The sequence below is a fragment of the Oryzias latipes genome, chromosome 3 (genome assembly GCF_053564925.1).
Source record: "Oryzias latipes strain Hd-rR chromosome 3, Olatipes_Hd-rR_3.1".
Classification (NCBI taxonomy): domain Eukaryota; kingdom Metazoa; phylum Chordata; class Actinopteri; order Beloniformes; family Adrianichthyidae; genus Oryzias; species Oryzias latipes.
In genome coordinates, this window is record NC_136239.1 from 6,763,734 (window position 1) to 6,786,252 (window position 22,519).

General features: G+C 40.5%; 1 protein-coding gene across 1 annotated transcript in view; it reads left to right on the plus strand.

Annotated features, from left to right (window-relative positions):
- zdhhc1 (zDHHC palmitoyltransferase 1) overlaps positions 1–12,719 on the plus strand; it is a 28,403-nt gene extending 15,684 nt beyond the window's left edge. Inside the window, exons 9-13 of the mRNA XM_004066826.5 lie at positions 5,332–5,450; positions 5,532–5,620; positions 8,066–8,180; positions 8,358–8,433; positions 9,214–12,719. Coding sequence (XP_004066874.1) covers positions 5,332–5,450; positions 5,532–5,620; positions 8,066–8,180; positions 8,358–8,433; positions 9,214–9,707 — 893 coding nt within the window. The 3' untranslated portion in view covers positions 9,708–12,719. The remainder of the gene's footprint in view (positions 1–5,331; positions 5,451–5,531; positions 5,621–8,065; positions 8,181–8,357; positions 8,434–9,213) is intronic.
- The last annotated feature ends 9,800 nt before the right edge of the window (positions 12,720–22,519 follow it).

Here is a 22,519-nt window from a genome sequence, read left to right on the forward strand (position 1 = left end):
TCATTGAGTGATGCCTGAGGCGGCCAATGCGTGTGAGAAGAATAGGGAAAGTCACTGCAAGTGGCTAAAATATGTGGAGGGGCGGGGCCTAGAGATAATCGAGTGCGCGTTAACGTCTGTGGGAAGGAAATGGAGACAAATCATCACAACCTGATATGTGCGTCTGAGCTATGTACAGCTAGCGAACTATTGATTCGTTCTTTCGACCTGCGGCTAGTATACCAGTGCCAGAGTGTACAGCAGGGGTCTCAAACTCGCGAAGCAAACCACGGCTCTCATGCGCGGCTGTAACGACAGCACACCGCTCCCGCGGGAGATGGTCAGCTGAGGAGCATAAATGTCCCACACCTACATGCGTGACAACTAACGGGGCTCGAACATAAACACGTGTGAGCGACAACACGATTTAGTCTTAGACGCACTTAAAACACGTGTGGAAAATGCAACGATAGACGTGTTTAAGATGAACCAGCGCCGGGGGGGGGGGGGGCATGAAGGCGAAGCTGCAACAGGAAGTTGGAGTTGTCCTTAACATTCAATTTAATAATTATGCCTCTCCCCCTAAGTTTGATCTGTGATATTACATCTTTTATAATTATTTCAATGTTTTGTGATGTATGTAGCCTTTTTTTAATCAGTTGGTATTTTAAATTATTTTAATTGATCAGTGAACTACAAAAACCCATCAGGACGCATGTCCCATAATGCATTGTTTTGTAGTCTGTAGGGCAGCTTTCAGTCAGTTCAGTACTAAATTTCCAGCTGCGTTCGCTCAGGTTGGGGTCTTGCTTCCGCCCCTTTCTGGTGATATTTTGGTTTTGATTGACAGGTGATGTTAGAGCAAAAACAAAAATATGTCTCACACCAGGTGATCTGTGCAGCGTTACGTCCATCTGGGTGATCTCAAATTATTGTGCATCTTGGCTGAACCTATTTGGTGTCGCCAACATGAATTTCCATCCCCTAATGTTTACATACATTTAAGTATTGTTCTTAACTGTGAAATGACCGAAAGGTTATTACGGTAATCACTTGTTACTAAAAACTTTTTTTATTCTAAATTTATGGTATTTTGTTTACTATTTTTTTCTGTCATGACAGCGATGCTGCTGTCAGTTTACCTTCTTGTTGCATCTTCAAAAGTGCAGAATAAAATCTGACACTGAATTTGAAAAAGCAGATTGTAATTTTTGCATCTATAATTAAAGTATTTATTTACTTTATTTATTTTATTTAGTGTATTTATAATACAGTGGAAATTAGAAGATCTGGTTTGCATGTTGATTTATGGTATGCGCCCCTAAATTTTCAGGTTGTGCCCCTAAAATTTTCATTTAGGGGCCACAGTGCTCCTAGTGAAAAAAGTTAGTCTGGAGCCCTGCAAGAAAAACTCAGAAATTGCTTGGACATGTCGTATCCAGAAAAAGCATCAAAAATTGTAAGCCACCTGGACCAGGAATGGAAAAGTGTTCATAAATCTAAATAGATCACCAGAGCAAGCCAAAGTGGTAGCAGTGAGACAAGTGAAAGAGCTGGATCAGTACAAATGAAAAACTCAAAAGTTCTATTTTTGTTTAGGCTCTGTTGACAGAATCAGACTGTGGACTATTCTGTAGAGAGCAGGACTTTATTTTCAGCACAAATAACTGACTCAGTGGTGAGTCAGTCGTTTATATCATGTCCTCCACAGCGAAGAACAACTCAGTGAAGTTAAAACTGAGGGAACATTTTCTGTTATCTATTTCAATTGTAGAAGTCTGCCAAGAAACTTTAACAAAATTAAATATTAATTTAATAAAATTGAAAGGAATTGCACTATCAGAGACATGGATTAATTAAGGGAAGAGAAATTATATTTGAAAGTTATGATATGTATTTCAATAGCAGAACAAATCAGATTGGGGGGGGGGGTGCCCTTTATATTGACAATGGTTTAAAATGGAAACCGGTAGAATGCATGACTTCTGCTATTGATGGTTAAATGGAAAGTGTTGCTGTGGAAATAGAGTTACAAAAAAACTAAAATATGACTGTTGGATGTGTATGTAGGAAACCAGGATCAAAACTTGAAACTTTTAGTGAAAATTTAGAAGATATGTTAAGTAATCTAAACCAACATAAACCATTAATAATCTGTGGAAGCTTCAGTGTATATCTCATAAAGCTTGATTCACATTTACAAACATCTGATTTTTTTCGATTCATTATATAGTAAAGGACTGTATCCTTTGATTACAAAGCCTAGCAGAAAAACAACAACTAGTGCAACTTTAATGGACAACATTTTTACCAATATTTTGGAAAGTCAAAGAGATTGTGGGTTATTAATTTATGACATACGCGATCAATTGCCTATATTTGCTATACTTGACTTTAAATTGCCAAAAAAGTCAGCAGAAATCCACCAAATATATAAAAGAATAAAGAATGTTGAAACTGTGAACACTTTCAGAAACGATCTCATGAATCAAGACGTGAATGGAATTCATACAGATGATGTAAATGGTGCATATGAGGCTTTTCTAAAACGTTATTTAGATCTTTACAATAGACACTGTCCAGAATTTCTAAGTAGACCTAAATCTAAAAACAACAGAAAACCCTGGACGATAAAGAGCTTACAGAATGCTTGTAAAAAGAAAAAGAAACCTCATAAGAACTTTTTGAACTTAAGAACAGCAGCAGCTGAAAAACATCATAAGGTTTAGAAAAACGAGTTAACAAATGTATTGAGAAAAGCGGAGAAGAAATATTATCGTAGCATTCTGTATGAAAATAAACATAACATAAAGGCTATGTGGAATATTCTGAACAAAGTAATGGAAATAAGTCAGCAGCAACAGAACTTCCTCATTCCTTTCTTAAAGATAATGTGGTCATTAAAAAGCAAGAGGACATGGCAAATGAATTAAATTCATTTTTGTAAATATAGGACCAAACCTAGCAGAAAAAATTACATGCAATATATAATCAAAAGATGTTAGTAAAAAATAAAGTTTGATTTCCCAATCTATATATTTATCTGATGTGACTGAAAATGACATTTTGACTACAGTATACAAACTGAAAAAGAAGAACTCAAAGGACAGTGATGGGACTGACATGGAAATAATCAAAATGACAATAGACTGTGTTGTCAAACAACTACATCATATCTTTAATCTTTCACTCAAATTGGGAATTTTTCCTGAAAGGATGAAAGAGCTAAAGTTATTCCTTTTTTTGAAAATGGAGACAGACATACTTTTAATAATTATAGACCAGTATCATTACTTTCCCAATTTTCAAAAGTGTTAGAAAAGTTGTTTGTTAACAAACCAGACAGCTTTATTGACAAAAATAAATTGTTAAGTGAGAATCAGTTTGGATTTCATTCTAATAGGTCTACAGGTTTGGCTATAATAAAATGGTTGAAGAAATTTCAACAGCAATTGACAAAAATAAATACCCAATAGGAGTTTTCATTGATTTAAAGAAGGCTTTTGACACCATCGATCATTCTTTGCTGATTTCTAAATTATATGCATCTGGGGTTAAAGGAATCGCCCTGAACTGGCTCACCAGTTATATATGAAACAGACAACAATATGTGCAGTTTGGAGGTAAGAAGTCTGATCTCATGAATATTATCTGTGGACTTCCACAAGGCTCAATTATAGGACCTTAACTTTTTATTTTTTATATAAATGATATTTGTGAGACTTCTAAGTTGTTACAGTTTGTTTTATTTGCCGATGATATTAACTTTTTCTGTTCTGGGGATAATCTGAAAACCTTAGCTAAAAGTATTGAAATGGAAATGATAAAACTCAAAATGTGGTTTGACTACAATAAACTGTCTTTGAATCTAATAAAAACAAAGTTTATGGTGTTTGGTAATTAAGAAAAAACAGAAGTGATTTTTTTTCCATTGACAACAGAAACATAGAACAGGTGTCTGAATGTAAATTTTTAGGGAATGACAAATTAAGATTGAAATCTCATATATTTTATGTAAAAAATAAAATAGCCAAGGGCCTTTTTGATCTGAACAAATCCAAATATATTTTACCATGTCATATAATGCACATGTTATATTGCTCTTTGGTTTTACCTCTTTTTACATATTGTATTGAAGTGTGGGGAAATACATATGAAACTAATATAAGGCCCTTAATTTTTATTACAAAAGAGAGCTATTTGAATTATTCACAAAGCTAAATTTAGAGATCATACAAATGAACTAGTCATGAAGTCAGGTTTTATTAAAACTGTAATTGAATTGCAGACCTTATTAGTTATGTTTCAAGCCAGAAACAGATTTACCAGAACACTTACAAAAGCTTTTTATTTTTACCACTGGAGATGAAAATCATAGAAAATTTGATTTCAAACAACAGTTTGCCCTAACAACACTAAAGCAAAAGTTTGTGTCTGTAAAAAAGGGGTAAAAATGTGGAATTCCCAAGAGAATCAGTTAAAACGTCAAAATATTATTCAATTTAAATGGATGTATAAAGCTACACAAATTAGATTGTACAAACTTGACTGTTGACTGGAATAGATTAGATTAGATTAGATTAGATTAGATTAGATTGTCCATTGTACAATGAAATTGAAGAATGGAAAGTGTTTACTGTTTATTTGAACTGTATATGGTGACATTTGAGCACAGGTGATGGTGTGAGAAATGTAAATATGAAAAGGAGCAGACAATTATAAGAATAGTATTCTTCAATTCTGCTCCCTTCCAATCATGAACTTTTCCATTATGTACTACAAACATGTAAACATATTGGACATTCAATCCTTTTCATGAAAGGAACAAATAAATAAAGGAAAAAGGAAATGATGATTTTTACAGACCAAACTCAGCTTTTTCACTGGAACAACCTCCTAAATCAATGACTGACAAGATGTAAATACTTTATGGAGTAAGAAAATATGAGTATGATTATTATAAACAAAAGTCAAAAACGGTAAACATTTTTTGTTGGTGTGTTGTATGATGTTTCTGTTTCATGGCATAATTTTAGAAGTCGTTTAGGAGATCTTCAGAAGCTTACAATCCCTCCAGACTCAAACTTGGACCCAATACATCCTTGCTTGACACTACAATGGGGAGTTCAACTGAAATATGGCTGTGACGACAGCTCACCGCTACAATTGGGGGGAACATATTTCAAACTCTCAGTTGTGGGGCATCTCTTAACACTGACGCATTTGGTCAAAGTCACAGAACAGTCTTTATCTGGCCTTGATGACATCTGTTGAGTTGTTCATGTATAAATCGGAAACTTTCTGTTGTTTGGCCGGGGGGGGCATGTCTCACGGTTTCTCGTACTTCGACAGTGTGGAACAGACTTAGTACCTATGAGTACATTGTACGACAGCGCCACCGCCTGGATAGCAGAGACTGCTCAAGGAAGCCGGCAACAGTGAATGAAAATACAGCTCCACCAGTCCTCAAGGTAGGGCCATTGGCCATTAGTCGTCATATTTGTGGGGCGAGGGGTTTGACTGTGTGAGCCTCTCTTCTTTATTGTCTCCAGGATGTGGACTACTCTGGTACTCTGGGTTACACCAACACTCAGCTGGACTTTGAGGAGCCCATGGTCCTGGCAGTGCAGGGAGGCGCAGAGTAAGTCTTCATGCCTACCACGCGGCATCTCGCGTTCAAGCGGCCACTATCAATAAAAGTCTATGTAAATGTCAGGAAACTTGCGTTTAGATCAGGGGTCTCAAACTCGCCGCCCGCGGGCTATTTGCGGCCCCCAAGATGATATTTTGCGGCCCCCGCCTTAATATAAAGTTTAATGTTAGTCCGTCCCGTCAGTTTGTATGAATGACACTTTTTCAGTGTTGTGCGCGGAGCTGACAGACCAACCAATCACAGTGGGGTATTTGACTCTTGGGGGCGTGACATTGACCGGACTTGAAAGCAGGAGAACATTTAGGGAAACCTGACAGCCCCCTCTCCGGACCACATTTAGGACTTTCTTACTTTCCTTTTTAGAACGTATTTATTCGCATGTAATTTTCTAAATACATGCAGTCAGAGCTGAACTTGTTTCTGGGTCACACGGATCCGGAGGAAGGTTATGATTACGGTTACGTGGGGTGGCGTATTAACCCCAACCAAACGGTTCTTGTGCGCGGCTGTGACTGCAGCCCACCGCTCCCCCAGGAGATGGGTCGCTGAGGAGAATAAATGTCCCACACCTACATGTGTGACGGCTAACGGGGCTTCAACATTAAACACGGGCGAGCAAAAACAAGATTTAGTCTTAGAGAGACTAAAAATACGTGGGGAAATGCAACGATTGTGACGGGGGGGCCAAGGAAGGAACCCAGGAGCAGGAAGGACATGACAACAACTCCACAATTTAGCAGGGATCTCCATGAAGGACAGAACCAAAACCACCAAGTTTGAAGACGCTCAGGCACAGAACAGAGAAAAGCAGCTCCTGGGTTGCAGCTGTGGTTCTCACAGGAGACACAGGTTGCCAGACTAAACAGCAAAATAAGCATTTCTTGACACGATAGACGTGTTTGAGAACAGGACGTTGTCCTTAACATTCAATTTAGTTTTGATATGCCTCTTCCCCTTAGTATGATCTGTGCTATTATATCTTCTATATTTATTTTAATGTTTTGTAATGTATGTACCGGTAGCCTTTTTTTAATCAATAGGTATTTTAAATGATTTAAAATAGCACAAATTCACTTAACTACAAAAACCTTCAGGACAACGTTTCCCATAATGCATTGTTTTGTAGTCATCAGGGCAGCTTTCAGTCAGCACAATACTATATTTCCAGCTGTGTTCGCATAGGTTGGGGCCTTGCTCCCGCCCCTTTCTGGTGATATTTTTGTGATGATTGACAGGTGATGTTGGAGCAAAAGCAAAGACTTACGTCACACACCAGGTGATCTGTGCAGCGTTGCGTCCACCTGGGTGATCTCAGACACGCTTATTGTGCATCTTGGCTGCACTTAGTTGGTGTCGCCAACATGAATTTCCATTCATTTTTGAGCCTTCCTTTGATCTCAATATCTGTATCGAGTGTTCTGATCTCCAGTGAACAGCGGCCGTTCTTTTACGATCCACAGTTTGAATTAAACTATGAAAATATAGGAGTGGCTGACCGGCTGCCCAACAATAACTTGTGACCAGGGTTTAAATGTGGAAAAAGTCATAAGAAAAAAAATCCAAAAATGGTTACTGAATTTTGATTTTCCTTTACTGATTTGTGGTTTAAAATGTAAACTTAAAAAAAAAACACAGACTCAAAATTGGGAGCACATCCTCTCCAACTTTTCCACCTTAAATTTCAATAAGTCCAAGTCCAGTCCAGATTTACTGACAATCATCTTCAAGCCACACTGAGGGTCTCAGCTGTTTGGGAGGAAGCAGATAAGTGTCCAGCAGTAAGAAGACAAGAGAAGCCGTGATCAGAAGAAAATTTGAGTCTTCTTTGTGTTTAGTTATTATTCAACAGTGTTAACTGAACTGAGTTAATTAGGATATTGAAATCCGAAAACAGCAGATATAGAAGACTAAATAAACAGAAATGTATTACTTTTTTTATTTATGTATTCATTCATTCATTTTCTATACCGTTTTTCCCTTTCGGGGTCACGGGGCTGCCAGAGCGTATCCCGTATAGTATAGTATAGTATATGTTCCATACAAATTTATTGGCTCTCAGATACTCTCAAGTTGTGTGTTTATGCGCTAAAGTTGTGGCCCAGCCTGAGCTAGACCCTGCCTTCAGTGGCCCCCAGGTAAGTTGAGTTTGAGACCCCTGGTTTAGAGCTTCACCATTCAAAACTCGAGTCCACACATTCCTACGCAAGTGTTTAAGTCCGTTCTTGGACTCTACGTAAAATAAACGGTGGTCAAAAACCGCCATCTTCTACAGACAGAAACCCCATTATTACCCCAAACATGCGTGGATCACATCTCACAGCTTCATCCACTGTCCAATTACAGGTTTCCCCAAATCTGAATGCTCAAGACTTAAGACTGCGTGTGTGTTTGTGTGTGTTTGTGTGTGCGTGCGTGTGGGTGGGTCTGTTTCAGGTTATTACCCAACGGTAGAATGCGGTGCATGTCCAGCCCTGTGATGGAGGAAGAGGTTCCGCCTCCTGTCTCTACAGAAGGGAAAATAGCTGCACACACGCGCCAAAATGCACGGGTAAACATGAAAACACTTGATTCTCATAAAGTTTCCGTCTAATAGCTGAGCATGGACACACATGTAGAGTTTGGGAGGCAGCCTGTAGACGGAGTTGGAAGTGGCCTCAGGCCTGTCTGACATTCTATGGGAGCTGATAAATAGACTTGTAACTTGTTTTCTGTTGTAACTTCTCAGAAGAAGAAGAAGAGGGAGTGTCAAATCCCAACAGAGGCCTCCAGGGAGCGCTGCCTGACGACTGTGCAGCTTCCAGGTAATCCCAGCGGTCTCTCTAGATCTGTGAGAAGGAGTGTTACCCAAGGACACATTGACAGGTGATTGTGTTAACTGGGGTTTGAACAGTCAAAGTTTCAGCTGAGAAACAACCGCTCCACCTTGGAATGGCAGTAATTCACACACAAGGAGTATAACCCAGACTGCTGAGAAGAACTCCCAGCTGTAGAGAGATGGAGGAGGAGTCTCCTCTTCCCAGCTGGGATGTGTGAGTGTGAAGCTTAACAATCAAAACAACACTAAAGCGCTTCACACAATCCTATCAAACAAGTTTTCAGGATCCGTTTTTCCTATTTCTGCATTCAAATCCCGATAAATATTGGTAGTGAGAGTTAAGTCCTTTACAACCAGCTCTCAAGAAGAGTTTTTGTCATTTGGGGCGATTGGTCCAAACTGTTGTTCCTCCAGAACCCAGTGTCTCCACATGAAAGGGCCCCTGCATGGTCCCCCGCAGAACAACATTAGGCTCCCTAAAATGGACTGGATGCTCGCGAACAGCATGGAAAATGCCTTGTTGAAAGAAGGTGGAGAGGGAGGTCTTTTGCTCATTTTGCCTGTGACGTAGACCGTGTGAAGGGTATCGCTTTGTGCTCCAAGTGGCTGAAAAAGGCCTTTCATTTAACCTGAAAAAACCTGTTTATTAAGGAAACTCTGTCCAGTCCAGAACATCCTTAAAGGTTTGAATGGAACCAAAACTGCTGTCATTCTGGATTTCACTGACACCACACCTCTCCTGGCTGGATTGTTTTGTCTTCGACAGAGTCCAGCAGTGGGTCCACCTCATCTCAGGCTCAGCGTCTTCCTTTTCCAGCATTCCCCCTGAGGGCCCCCCATTCTCTGGCCCACACTCCAGGCTCTGTCCAGGCTGCTGCCCCTCCTGCTGAATACCATTCAGACTCTGCCGAGTCTCTGGAGGAGATTCCTGTGGTCCTGGCCAAGCTAGGCTCCTCCTCCTCTGCTGCTGGAGACGCCTCCACATCATCACACCAGCCTGTTCCAGTGGTCCTGCTCCCTTCCCCCCACCCCAGGACCAAAAAGAGGGCTTTTTCCTCCCGACCAAATCGGAGCTCAGCAGAGCTGAGGTTTCAGATGGTCTCTACGCGGCCTCCCTCTGTGTTTGTCAGTCAGGCAAGTGGGAACCCAGCTGATCCTCAGGGAGAGGAGCTTCAACCAACCAGGAGACAGAGTAGCTCCAGACTCCTCCCCAGATCCCGGACGTCTCAGAGCTCAGCTTTGTGGACAGAGCAACCTTAGCGTTAATATACTCTTCTTAAATCAACAATCACCTGCACTGAGCCGTTCAGATAGCCTAACACCTTTTTTTATAGTCTCTGACTCACCTTTGGAATTTTACAGCCTAAGTGAGTCTGACAGAGTAAACTGTGTGCATGTTTGTGAATCTCCTATGGAGGCATCCAAATTCTTATTATCCACCGTCACACACCCTTGATACATCACCCCTCCTTTAAATGTTGTGATGATGATGTCAACGTTTTCCTGGGTGCAGCTAGCTGCCGTCCATATCCTCATCTCCATGGTAACCTCAGACCAGGAAGGCAGTTCCACACTGCACCTGTACGATCAGTGTAGAGGTAAAAGAGATCGCTCCTGTGATGTCATGAAAAGGTGCTTGTTGTCAGGTTTTCAACACTGAGATGTGTCTGCAGCACAGAACGCCATCGTTCCATCAGGCTGCTGCTCGGCTACTGAGCTGGAGAGAATCCGGATTCCAGCATCAACGTGGAGTCGTTTAATGGCAGACTTTGGATTCTATGGAGTCATAAATGTGCCACTATTTTGAGAACAGAAGTCACAGTTTTGAAAACATTTCTTAACCCTTGTGCTATCTTAGATGACCCCTCCCTTACATTAACATGTTCTCCCTACCATGACAAAGGTGGATAAAGGTGGAAAGATTTCATGTAATCCATGGACACCAGTGAAGTTCACAAATCATTGAAGAAAAAAGGTTCAGCACACTGTCTAGTGGGTCTAGATGACCCAACTCCCAATGTTAAAGTGGCTAGGATAGCACTAGGGTTAAATTGCGAACAAAGTGTTCCGTTTTAAAAAGAAAATTTCTAAAATGCAAATATTAAATGTTTGCTTTGAAAATGGTTTTCAAATGTTTGTATCTTTTTCTCTCTGGGCAGAAACTGAAAACATTGTTGTTCCGTATGTGCTTGAAATCTGTTTTGATAATAAACAGAGCTGACAGAAAATCAACCTTTAATATTTTCCTCAGGAGGGTTCATAGATCTCACAGGCCTGTTTATTTAATGTCATTTTGTAGTTCATTTTACTGCTTCAGGAGCTCTTCAGACATTAATTCATAAATCTGACTAAATTTGAAATTGATTCTAAAAATTTATGACATTAATAAAATGATTAAAGAGGAACTTTTCTTCAGCCAGAAAGGCCAAATAGTGGGTAAAAAGCCAGTTTGGCTTCTGAGCCTCAGCTGTAGTCAGTTTGTTAGAAAAATACAATGACGTGATTGGAAGGAATCTAGACCAATCAGCATGAACCCTCTTGTCTATGATTGGCTGTTTGGGGGCACAAACGTCACGCTAAACTCTGAGATGTGAACGCAAATTCAAAGTTAGGGAGAAAGCGAGATGTGAAACAACACATTGAAAACGCAAACATGTATTTTGAATCAAAAGAAAAAAACTTTGAAAGCAAACATTTAATAATTTTATTTGCTGTTTAGAAATGTTTGTTTTTAAAACTGAACATTTTCATTGTAATTTAGGAAATGTTTTTTAAACTGGGACTTTTGTTCTCAATGTGGAGCCACAAATGTGACTCCATAGATTCAGGTTCGGATCCTTCCTCCATGTGAGAATCTGAGGATTCATGATTAGTTTGAGTCCAGTTGGGTTCAAACCTTAAAGAACTTTGTTTTCTAAAATTGTTTTCATCCCAAATTGTAGAATTTCATATGATTCTAAGGGGAAAAAAACGTTGTGGGAGGAAAGATCAAGAGCTTAGAGGAATGACTTTTATAAGCTCTGGTCCCAAAATGAAAACTTCTTAGGTTCAAAATAACACTGAGTTTGTTGAACCCCACCAGTTAGACTGTGAAGGGTAGTGTGAGTGTTACAGATGAGCTAAGATCCCTCTCAGTGACTGTTCTAGGCTCCTCTGAAGAAGGATTCGACGACGGTTTAGCTAAGCCTGGAATCCTGAGGAGCTAAGCTGTTTTAGCACCTTCTGTGACGCAGTCACCTTCACTTTGCAGAAGCGCCTTATGTTCTGGAGTTAAGTGAACTAAAGCCCAACAGGAAAGTTGGATTCTCTTCTTCATATGCTTTCTGTTGTTGGCCATCTCCAAAAGTACATAATGAATCCATGAGTCCTGCTGTTGTGTCAAACAACAACAAAAACACGTTTACTTTTTCTTAACAAATGAGTTTAAGCAAAGTCAAAGCTGCAAGCGGCGCTGAATGCCCCTCACCATTTGCCGACACCCGCCGCGCTCTCTCCCACCCAGCTCTGCTCTAGCAAAGACCTGGCTTCACTGAAACCTTGCGTGGTCATTTTGGGCTCTTCTCTTGATGTCAGACAATGTCGCCAACTTAACCCATTGACACAGGACCTGTCGCCGTAACAAATGCTCTCTGAACTACAGAAACTCTTTCACCGTGTTGCATATCAGAGCAACGCTGCTTTTCTCAGCTTCAAAATTGGTTGAATTTTGTTCCTTGCATAAACAGTTCAGTTCAATGATATACATTCTGGATGAGGAGCTTCTCCTGTTTAACCCTTGTGCTATCTTAGAGGACCCCACCCTTCCATTGACGTGTTCTCCCTACCATGACAAAGGTGGATAAAGGTGGAAAGATTTCATGTAATCCATGGACACCTGTGAAGATCACAAATCATTGAAGAAAAAAGGTTCAGAGCACTGTCTAGTGGGTCTACATGACCCAACTCCCAATGTTAAAGTGCCTAGGATAGCACAATGGTTACGGAGTTAAGTAGTCCAAAGGTTAAGGAAACCAATGATCTCACAGAGCCTCGTTAGCATTGAAAAATTCTGTGATGGGGTCTGAAATGTAGGTCAAAGGTTATTGCAATGACAATCTTGACGTTTTGGAGAATTTTCCTGACAAAGTAACAAAGGTTTGGTTTGTCAAAATACACACAAATCCTCCCGCCTCCAAGCATTTCTTTTACTGGACGCAGGTTTGACGCCGCTGTGACGTAATAATTTTTGGGGAAAAGTCATTTACTATTTTAATAAATTATTTTTCACCAGGATGTGTGAGGAAAGTTTGCTAATTTTTTTTACATGTTGGGGGTGGGGGGGGGTAATGGGCTGAGCGTAGGAAAACGGTAACGATCTTAAAAATGTCTCTGACCAAAATGATTGCTTCATGCGGGGCTCCAGTTCATGCCTCACTGCCATGAACCTAAAGTTATGAAATAGGGCGTGCTTTAAACGGCGCTCCTGAACACGTTTTTAAACTTGACATCACATTACATGGCGTGGGAACAGAGAGCTCTCAGTTATGAGTGATGGGAAGGGGGGACAGGGTTGCTCCACAACTCAGAGGTGAATTCCTAATTAACTTCTGCCGCTCTGGAGAAACTATGTCCTAGAAAACGACAGAGGGTTTTTTTTTTTTTTTTTTTTTTTAAAAAGGAACTTTTCTTCAGCCAGAAAGGCAAAATAGTGGGTAAAAAGCCAGTTGGGCTTCTGAGCCTCAGTTGTAGTCAGTTTGTTAGAAAAATACAATGACGTGATTGGGAGGAATCTAGACCAATCAGCATGAACCCTCTTGTCTATGATTGGCTGTTTGGTGGCACAAACGTAGAAACTGAGTCGGCCTCTCTTACATGAGCTGGGAGTTTATTCCATAAAACAGGGGCTTGGTGGCTAAACGCTCTACCTCCAACCGTACTTTTACTAATTCTAGGAACCACAAGCAGTCCTGCATTTTGCGAGCAAAGTGTTCTTATTGGATGGTAAGGGACTATGAGGTCCTTAATATAGGACAGGGCCAGTCCCTGTAAGGCCTTATAGGTTAACAGGAGGATCTTGAACTTGATTCTATTATCAACTGGGAGCCAATGGAGCGAAACTAACACAGGAGTGATGTGATCTCTTCTGTTAGTTCCTGCTAACAATCTAGCTGCTGCGTTCTGAACAAGCTGGAGACTTCTTAAGGAACTCTTAGGACACGCTGCTAACAAGGAGTTACAGTAATCCAGCCTAAACGTAACAAACGTATGGATGAGTTTTCAGCATCACTCTTAGAAAATATATTTCTGATCTTAGCTATATTCCGCAGGTGAAAAAAGGCAGTTCTACATGCCTGAGATATGTGAGCCTTAAATGATAAATCCTGATCATATAAAACCCCAAGGTTTCTAACTGTGGAATTGGGGGCTATACTTATGCCATCCAGGGAGACTATCTGATCAGACAGAGCATCTCTGAGGTTTTTAGGACCTAGTATAATGACCTCAGTTTTTTCTGGGTTCAAGAGGAGGTCATTAATTGTCATCCAGGTCTTGATGTCACTGATGCAGGCGTTCAGTTTCTCTATCTGGTCATTCTGGTCAGGCTTCATGGATAAATACAACTGCGTATCGTCGGCATAACAATGAAAATGAATGCTGTGTTTCCTGATTATGTTTCCTAGGGGTAGCATATAAAGCGTAAACAGGATGGGTCCTAAGACTGAGCCCTGTGGGACTCCATAGTTAACTCGAGTGCACTGAGAGGAATGTCCATTTACATTAACGAACTGATACCTATCGGACAGATAGGATTTAAACCGCTGGAGAGCAGATCCTCTGATCACTAATCTTTGAAGCGGCGGTTGAGCTCCGGAGAGTCTGAGCTTTATTTTGGAAAGCTAACCGCCTAAACAGCAGCGGCAGCAGCAATCTGGGCCCCAAAATCAGCGCAGACCTCACCCAGGCACACCAAGGTTGTTGTTTGTTTCTTCTCTGACATCAACTGCATTGGGGAAACACCGGGAAATTACGTCACAAAAGATTCAAAGGATCGTTGCGGACGACTCATTGGCTGGAATACTGCAGCATTCCCCAATCCAAGAACCGTCAGGCTGAAGCACCAGCTGTACCCCCCTGCCCAACAACCGGGGGCAAACCGGACGTAGTGACCCAGTGACCAGCAGGTCTGACCGCCAGCAACGATCATCAGCACAGAGCCCACAGCCAGGCTGCCGCAGCCAGGCTGCCGCAGCCAGGCTGCCGCAGCCAGGCTGCCGCAGCCAGGCTGCCGCAGGCTTTCAGCGTTTCCTCAGGCCTGAGGAAACGCTGAAAGCCAGTCTTTCTTTATCAGAATACTCTGACAACACAAACTCCAATAGTGCATGTTTCAGCAGCTTCCGGACACTTTGTCATCTCTTTATGTTGAAAAGCAAAGGTTTTTGGAGAATTTAGACAAATATATTTTGAACATTTATGTAGAAATATTTGATACTTTTCCCTTGTAACTTAGGAATTACAACAGTTTAATGTTGTAATGTAACTCGGGCTTCATGGTGACGTCATGCAAGCAGTACGAGTGTGAGATTTTATGCTCTGTCAGAGAGAAACTTTAAACTGATTTCAGTGGAAATTGAAAGACATTAGTCTGAAAGGAAATTCTAGAAGATGACTTCCTCTTTGAAATCTAAGGGACCTTGAAAAAGGTCATTTAGAAATGGGGGCTTGTAGACAGCGTGTCAGGATCCTGCTCATGCCTCGCCTGACCTGCAATCAACCTCATGCCTTTGGCCTTAGCAGCTGCCTTCACAGTGTCTGCTCACCGCCACCTCTCTGCCAGAGCGTCAGTCAACGCATCTGCTCGGCCTGACGCCATCTACCCAACCCTGCTCCGTCTGACACAGTTCGGTCTGATCCAGCCTGCTGGACTCTGCCAGTCCCTGTACATCCCATTGTGGGTCACTTCCTTCTGCCATGAAGCCTGTTTCCTTTTATCTGCATTTTGTGCATCCTGAGGTTCAAAAAACCAGACAGCGGTGGAGTAGAGTGAAGGATTACCTGGATATTTACATTGAAGGCTACTATGCATACATATACATGTTACATACATTTGGTAGCCAGACCAGCAGATAAACATAGTAAACATTGAGGAAATTTCAGTTACATTATAGCTCTTTTTTATTTATTTATGTTGCTGTTACACATTAAGGAAGAGAATGAAAGAATTGATGATATGTGTATTTAATGGTTTTGTGTTTTGTTTCTGTTTTGGATTTTTATTTGAGTAGTAAAATTACAAAATCTAAAGTAAAAAAAAATGTCAGCTGGGACATTTCGGAGGCCTTTCTGTTTACTTCGCTTAAAGTTAATGTAACGTGAATGTAGGGAACAAAAATACACTCTATATCAACAAAGCTGAACAACACATAGAAGCAAGAAGATAGCAAAGAAAATTGAATTTATATCTGAAGTACGTCCATGGTGAAAGAGCAAAAATAGAAGACTTTTTTGTGTCTGTTTTGAAAAAGAAAAACCTAAAAGACTAAAAGTAAAAAGATTTCAAATTCATCTTTACTCTCCTTGGAAAGCCTTAGAAGGAAAACAGAAATTATTTTACTTCTCATGATGTTAGAATGCAAAAAGTTTTTTGTTTGTTTGTTTTGTGTTCTTGTGAGTTTGAGAGAGTTGTGCACATATGTGCATGTGTGTTCCATCTCAGAGTTTTATGGAGAATCAGCCCGCCATGCCATAATAAACTCATCAATCACTTCCATATCTGAGTGGGACAGACCCAGAGGTTGAAGAACAGCAGGCTAAGCGTCGTCCACGTCTCACTGAGGAGCACCTGCAGAATCCTGAGAATCTCCCCAACACAGGACCTCACAACAAACACAAACCAACTTGTTGACAAAAAATGATGCGAGGCATCCAGCTCTGATAAATTAAAACAAGAGCCACGAAAAAAGAATTGAATTTCCGAAAAGCACAGATTTGATTCATATTTCCATTTTTTTAGTTTTGTTATGCAGCATATTCCTATTTTGATTTTGTGTAATTGTGACATAATATATTTTTATTGAGGGAAAAATATTTTGGTGTATTTAAACTGTAAGTTTATTTTTTTATAAAATGACATAAGAGTAAAGAAAGGTCAATGTCTTTTTTCTTTTGACAATTACTTTATTTCTAACTTGTATATTTTTGACAGTACATATTTTTATGAAAGGAAAAATATAAGTTTTCTGAGGTTTGAGTATTCTGGAATAATATATTTGGTCTATTTTTAGTCATATTTATGTAATAAAAGTTTTTTTTTTTTTTTTTTTTGTTTTGTATGTTTACTATAGGTTTATCCTGTTCAACCTGCAGTGTGTTCTGGATTTTGGCCCCCTGAGCAAAATCGTGATGCATGAGGAACTTGCATTTCTAAATATGACTGAAACTAAAACAGCAGTGTGTCTTGGATAACAGTTAAACAATCATTGCTTTAGGGTTAACAAAACTTATTGACATATAATTGAATTTTTTCACCAACAGCATTCGTCAGAGTGAAATCTTTTCAGAAAAACGTAGCAAAAGGCCTGTGGTTTTATAAAATTCAACTCTCAAAGCTGTGGAACAAAATTTTTACCCCAGAACCCAAAGTCCGGGACAGACTTTACTGACTCTCTTATTGCTGTTCATTTTAAATTTGGTGGCTGCTTCCCATCCCAAATCTTGATTTTAACTCATGACTGAGTACATATTTGAACCTGGAGAGATGAAACTGACACACAGATTGTATCCCAAATGGTTGTGGTTCTCACAAAATGGCTCAACTTTTTTGAGTTTTAAAGTTATGAACATTTGTTTGGAGGTAGAAAAAAATACCTCTGAACCACAGATGTACACAGGCTTTTCTGCTCAGCAGAGGAACAACTTCTCCCTCACGCTTCTGATCAATTCCGAAGAAGAGTTTCAGCTGGATACAAATAAAATGTATATTGCTGGATTCTTCTGTCTGAGCTTTTCAGAACTGAAATGTAATTTGGATCATGATTATAGTTTAGAAACATTGCTGATGTTTTGGGGTAAAGCTGTGTCTCTGCATCCTTTCTGGGTTTCCTCAATGAGCTACACATGCTCACACTGTTTCTAAACATCTGCAGTCTCTGGCGCTTTAGCCTCTTGCTTACTAATTCTAACACTTACAATGGAATGTATATATAGATCTCATATTAGTAAAAAATCATCATTTAAAGAATATTCCTCAATACAACTTTGCATTTCTTTTCAACATTTTACACTTGATTGCATGCCAGGGCTATTTGTAATTCTATACCACATTTTTGCTTAAGGAAACTTCAAACCCTTCAGCAAATTTAGCATTATGCGAATGGATTTAGCATGGTCAGCCAACACCGTCCGCAGCTAAAGCAAAGTTGTTGTTCACCTTTAGGCACATCCCTTCAGGGGAGTTAGGCGGTAGCGTTAAGGGTCTTGCCCAAGGACCCAAACTGGAGGAAGCACCCTGGGAATTGAACCCTCATTTCCCGTGTGCCAGTCCTGCATTTTCATTTCTGCTTCCACAAGTAAATACTAGTTCTTCATGTGAAAGCTGTTGACCCGACACACCATGGAGTCTGTGTGTTTTGTTTCTGCATGTTCTCATTCTGCTGGGATGTGAGGAGAGGTTCTCTTAGCAACCAGTCATGGTAACGTCAAAACAGGGACAGTCACAAAGGAGTGGCAGTTGGAGGCACGGCCCACACACATGTGCATGTGTGTTGAACTTGGACAGCCTTCAAGGCGACAGCAGGGAGCTGTGAGTGCCGAGCCACGGCAGCAGAACCCAGCGAGGTTTACAGGAGAGCCGCAGGGCAGCATGAGGCTGCACAGAACTACTTCTGTCCCAAAGAAAACTCCATGCTGGCCTGCAGACGGACCTCTGTCCTGGTCCGAGGAACCAGTGTTTGATATGATCAGGTAGTTTCATTAGCTTTATCAAGAAACTGCTCTGCAATTCTTAATTGTTTCAAATTCTTCTTTGAGTGACACAAAGAGAGTTAAAAAAAACACTTCTTATTATTCTAATGTGTTAAGTCTTCCCATTTAGATCTACGACAGTAGTAAAACAAAACTGCACAGATTTGTGATGCACATGTACAATACTGAGGAGTTGTTCAAGCTGCGACTGGCCAGTAAAAATTTCTTCATTTTTTCATCTTCTGAACTTGTTTTTGTTCCCTTTGGGGTCACGGGGCTGCCAGGGCCTACCCAGCCACTCGTGGTGAAGGCAGGGGACACCCTGGACAGTTAGCCAATCTGTTGCAGGGTCACAAATCCAATTAACCTATGAAAAAATAATAATAATGAATTGAATTAACTGCGCTTTTCCAAATCCTCAAAGCGCTTAGAAGGAATGTCCACTATTAATTCACTCCTCATTCATAATTGGTGATGGTGAGCTACTGATGTAGCCACAGCTGCCCTGGGGCAGACTTACAGAGGCGTGGCTGCCAGTTCCCATCTATGGCCCCTCTGACCATCATCATAGGGAGCCACGCTGGAGACCGGGAAGGTGAAGTGTCTTGCCCAAGAACACAGCAGCAATTGACTGGGGGGAACAGGGATTGAACCACTGGCCCTTTTGCTGTGAGGCAAGAGCGCTAACCACTGTGCCACCGACAGTAAAAAATGTATAGCTTAAAAAACAAAATGCATTTAAAGTCTCCACAAGTTCTGTTTCCTAGCCAGGTGGTTTTTCACTGATAAAGCAGGTGATCCTAAATCGTTGAAAAAACCTAATGATCCCAGTGGCAGTTTGTGTTCAAACAGTGTGAAATTCTAGTGAAGCATACATACTGGTGAGGATCATCTGATGTTCCAATCGGGACAATGACCACATGGTTATTTGAGTCCAGCAGCTGCTTCCTACTCACATGATGTCGCTTCCTGCCCTTTTACACACAAACTCACACACACACACACACACACACTCTGCTTCCCTTAAATGATTCCCTGCTGACCGAATCTGACTGCTCACATGTCTGTATCAGGTTTCAGGCAGAAACCTGTCTTCCTGATCACAGCCTGGGAAGAGGTTGGGTCAAGCTGCTGGAGTCCTCCAAGCCTTTCTCCTGTTCTTGATAAAGTAATCTGAAAGATCAGCAAAGACCAACAGAAAGCCCTCTTCTGTTCTAGACTCAAAGCTAGGCAAAACTGCTCTCAGTGGGAGGATTATGTGGTTCGTTTGGTATTTAAGTTAGTTTTGGTCATGTTTTAAGTTAACCCCTGAACTCAAGTTCATGTTTATTATCCACAGCTGTTTTCATTTCTATTAATTGTACTAAGTGCGGCAGTTTAGCTCAGGCGGTAGAGCAGGTCATCCAACAACCAAACGGTTGGTGGATCAATCCCAACTCTCCCCACCCAGTTGTCACCCCCCAAGGGTGGCTAGTCTGCAGCTCACCACTCCCCCCAGGGGAAAGGTCAAAATGCAGTGAAGAATTTCCCCATTGTGGGATAAATGAAGTATCCATTATTATTATTATTATTAAGTGTATTGAAGTGGTTTTCAGTCCTTCATTGTCAGGTCATCTGCTCTGCATTGTCACTTTTGTGTTGCTCCCTTAAGCAACAAAAGGTGACTGTTAAGTGAGTACGAGAGTGAGTTAGTGTGAGAGTAATTGAATATAAGTGACAGATAGTTTGGGAGTGAGTAAGCGATGTGAGAGCGAGTTATTGTAAGTTACTGTGAGAGTGAGTGATAGGTTGAGTTTGAGAGTGAAATTGTTTTTTACCTTTTACAATGGATGCCCTTCCTGACACAACCCTGTACTGTATGCTGCTAAGTCTTGGTCCCTTGTGGCTGGTGAGTCAGTGTGAATTAGTATGAGGTTGTGTCAAAGAGAGTGTAAGTGAGTGTGATAGGAATCTAGAGTAAGGTAGTGTTGTAGTAGGTGAGTGAATTAGTGTGAGTGTGTAGGAGTGAGTTTTTGTGATAATAAGTGAGTGTGGGAATAAGTGAGAGTGTGAGAAGGTGAGAGTGATTAACTGTGAGTGAGGGTAATGTGAGAGTGTGTATGCCAGTGAGTCGTATTGGGTTATGATGAGTTAAAGTGAGGGTGAGTGAATACGATTTAGTGAGTGTGAGAGTGACTGAGTATGAAAGAGTGAGGCAATCTGTAAGTGGGAGTGAGTTAGTGAGGGTAAGGAAGTGAAAGTAAGTGTTAGAGAGTGATATAATGTGGGAATAAGTGTAAGTGAGTATTAGGTTTTGAGAGTGAGTTCAGTGAGCAAGCAGTGAATGGGTCAGAGTAAGTGTAAGAGTAAGTGACTAAGTAAAAGTGTGAGAGTTATAGATAGTGGGGCTAGTTTGGAGTGGGATTGAGTGTGAAAATAACAAAGTAATTAAGTGAGAGTAAGTGTGAGAGTGAGTAAGTAAGTCATTGACTTGGAAAAAGTAAAAGTGAGGTAGTGTGGGAGAGAGTAAGGGTGAGTTAGTGTGAGGATGAGTGAGAGTGAAGGCGTGATGGGTTGAATAAATGAAAGTATGTCCATTAGTTAGTAAGGGTGTAAATCAATGACTGAATAAGGAAGTTAGTGTGAAACAGTAATTGTGAGAGTGAGTTAGTGTGTGAGCCAGTTAGAGTTAGAGGGTGAGGATGAGTTAAAGTGGGAGTAAAAGAGTAAGAATTAGGGTGAGAGTAAATGAGTGTACCAGAGTGAGGTAGTGTGAATGTGAATGTAAGAGAGTGAGTGGGGGTTAGAGTGAGCGTGTGAGGGTGAGATTGAGTAAGCATGAGGGTTAATCAGAGTAAAAAAGAAAGGTAGTGTGGGAGTAAGAAAGTGAGCTTGTGAACGAGTGTGTTAGAGTGAGTGAGTGTCAGTGAAAGAGCTAGCAGCTGAGGGTGAGTTAGTGTTAAAGCGGGTGAGATCGAGTGATTGAGTGTAGGGTAGTGTGGTCAGAATCAGAGGATGAAAGTGAATAAGTGTAGGAGTGAGTTAGAGTGAGAGGATGTTAATGTTAGTGAGAGTAGGTTAATGTGGGTGAGAGTTAGTGACCAAGTGAGAATGATTGGGGTTGAGTAAGAGGGTCAGAGTTATAGTGTGAGTGTGAGAGCTTGTTAGCCTGTTCAGCCAACCCCTTTAGCATATTACTGTTTTTCTAGATTGCTAATTTGACAGACAGGGCTGTGGGTGGTAGTTTGTCCCTCATGGTGTTCCATAGGTTAACATTCCTGGCCGGCACCTGTCTGTTGAGCTGTGATTGGCTCATGAGGCTGATAAATAGCAGCTGTGGGCGTTCCAAATAGATGCTGGTTTCCTGGTTTGGACTTTTTTTTTTTTTTTTTTTTTTTTCTCTGGGTTGTGCTTTGGCGGTAATTTTTTTTTTTTTTTTTTTTTTTAAACTTGATTGAAGATATACAAGATACAAATTCAAGTCAATTTTAAGTACACAGACAAAACAAAGAGTAACAAAATGTGCCAGGGGAGCATAAAGAACAAAAGAGAGGAAAAAAAATTATAAATAAGAGCAGAAAAAGCAGCAAGTTGCTATTCTGTACATTTAAAAAATTCCAGGGTGTCAAACGTTCTTATAGCTTTGGGGTTGGAAGAATATTTTATTGCTTTGATATATTGGTTTAACTCAATCATAAAAAGTTTGAATAAGGGCTTTTTTTCAGAAAATTTGCATTTATGTATGTGGAATTTGGCTAGTATTATCAAAAGGTTAATTAAATAGTATTCCCTTCTTAGTGAATTATTAACACTATAAAAACCAAATAATACATCCTTGTATACCAAATCAAATTTTTCATAAACTTTACATTGAACGAAGGAGGTGAAGTCTTTCCAAAAAATTGCTGTTGGGGGGCATTTCCAGAAAAGATGTATAATTGTTTCAGAGTCTAATTTACAGAAGGAGCAGTTTTTATCAATGTCTATGTGGAGTGAGGATTTGGCTGGGTAGCATCTGTGAAGAAGTTTAAAACAAACATCCCGGGGTTTATTTGAAATAAAATATTTAGAGGACAAAGTCCAAACTTTCTTCCATTCAATATCTGGGGCAAATTTTCTCCAATAGTGGGTCACATATGGTACAACTGCAATAT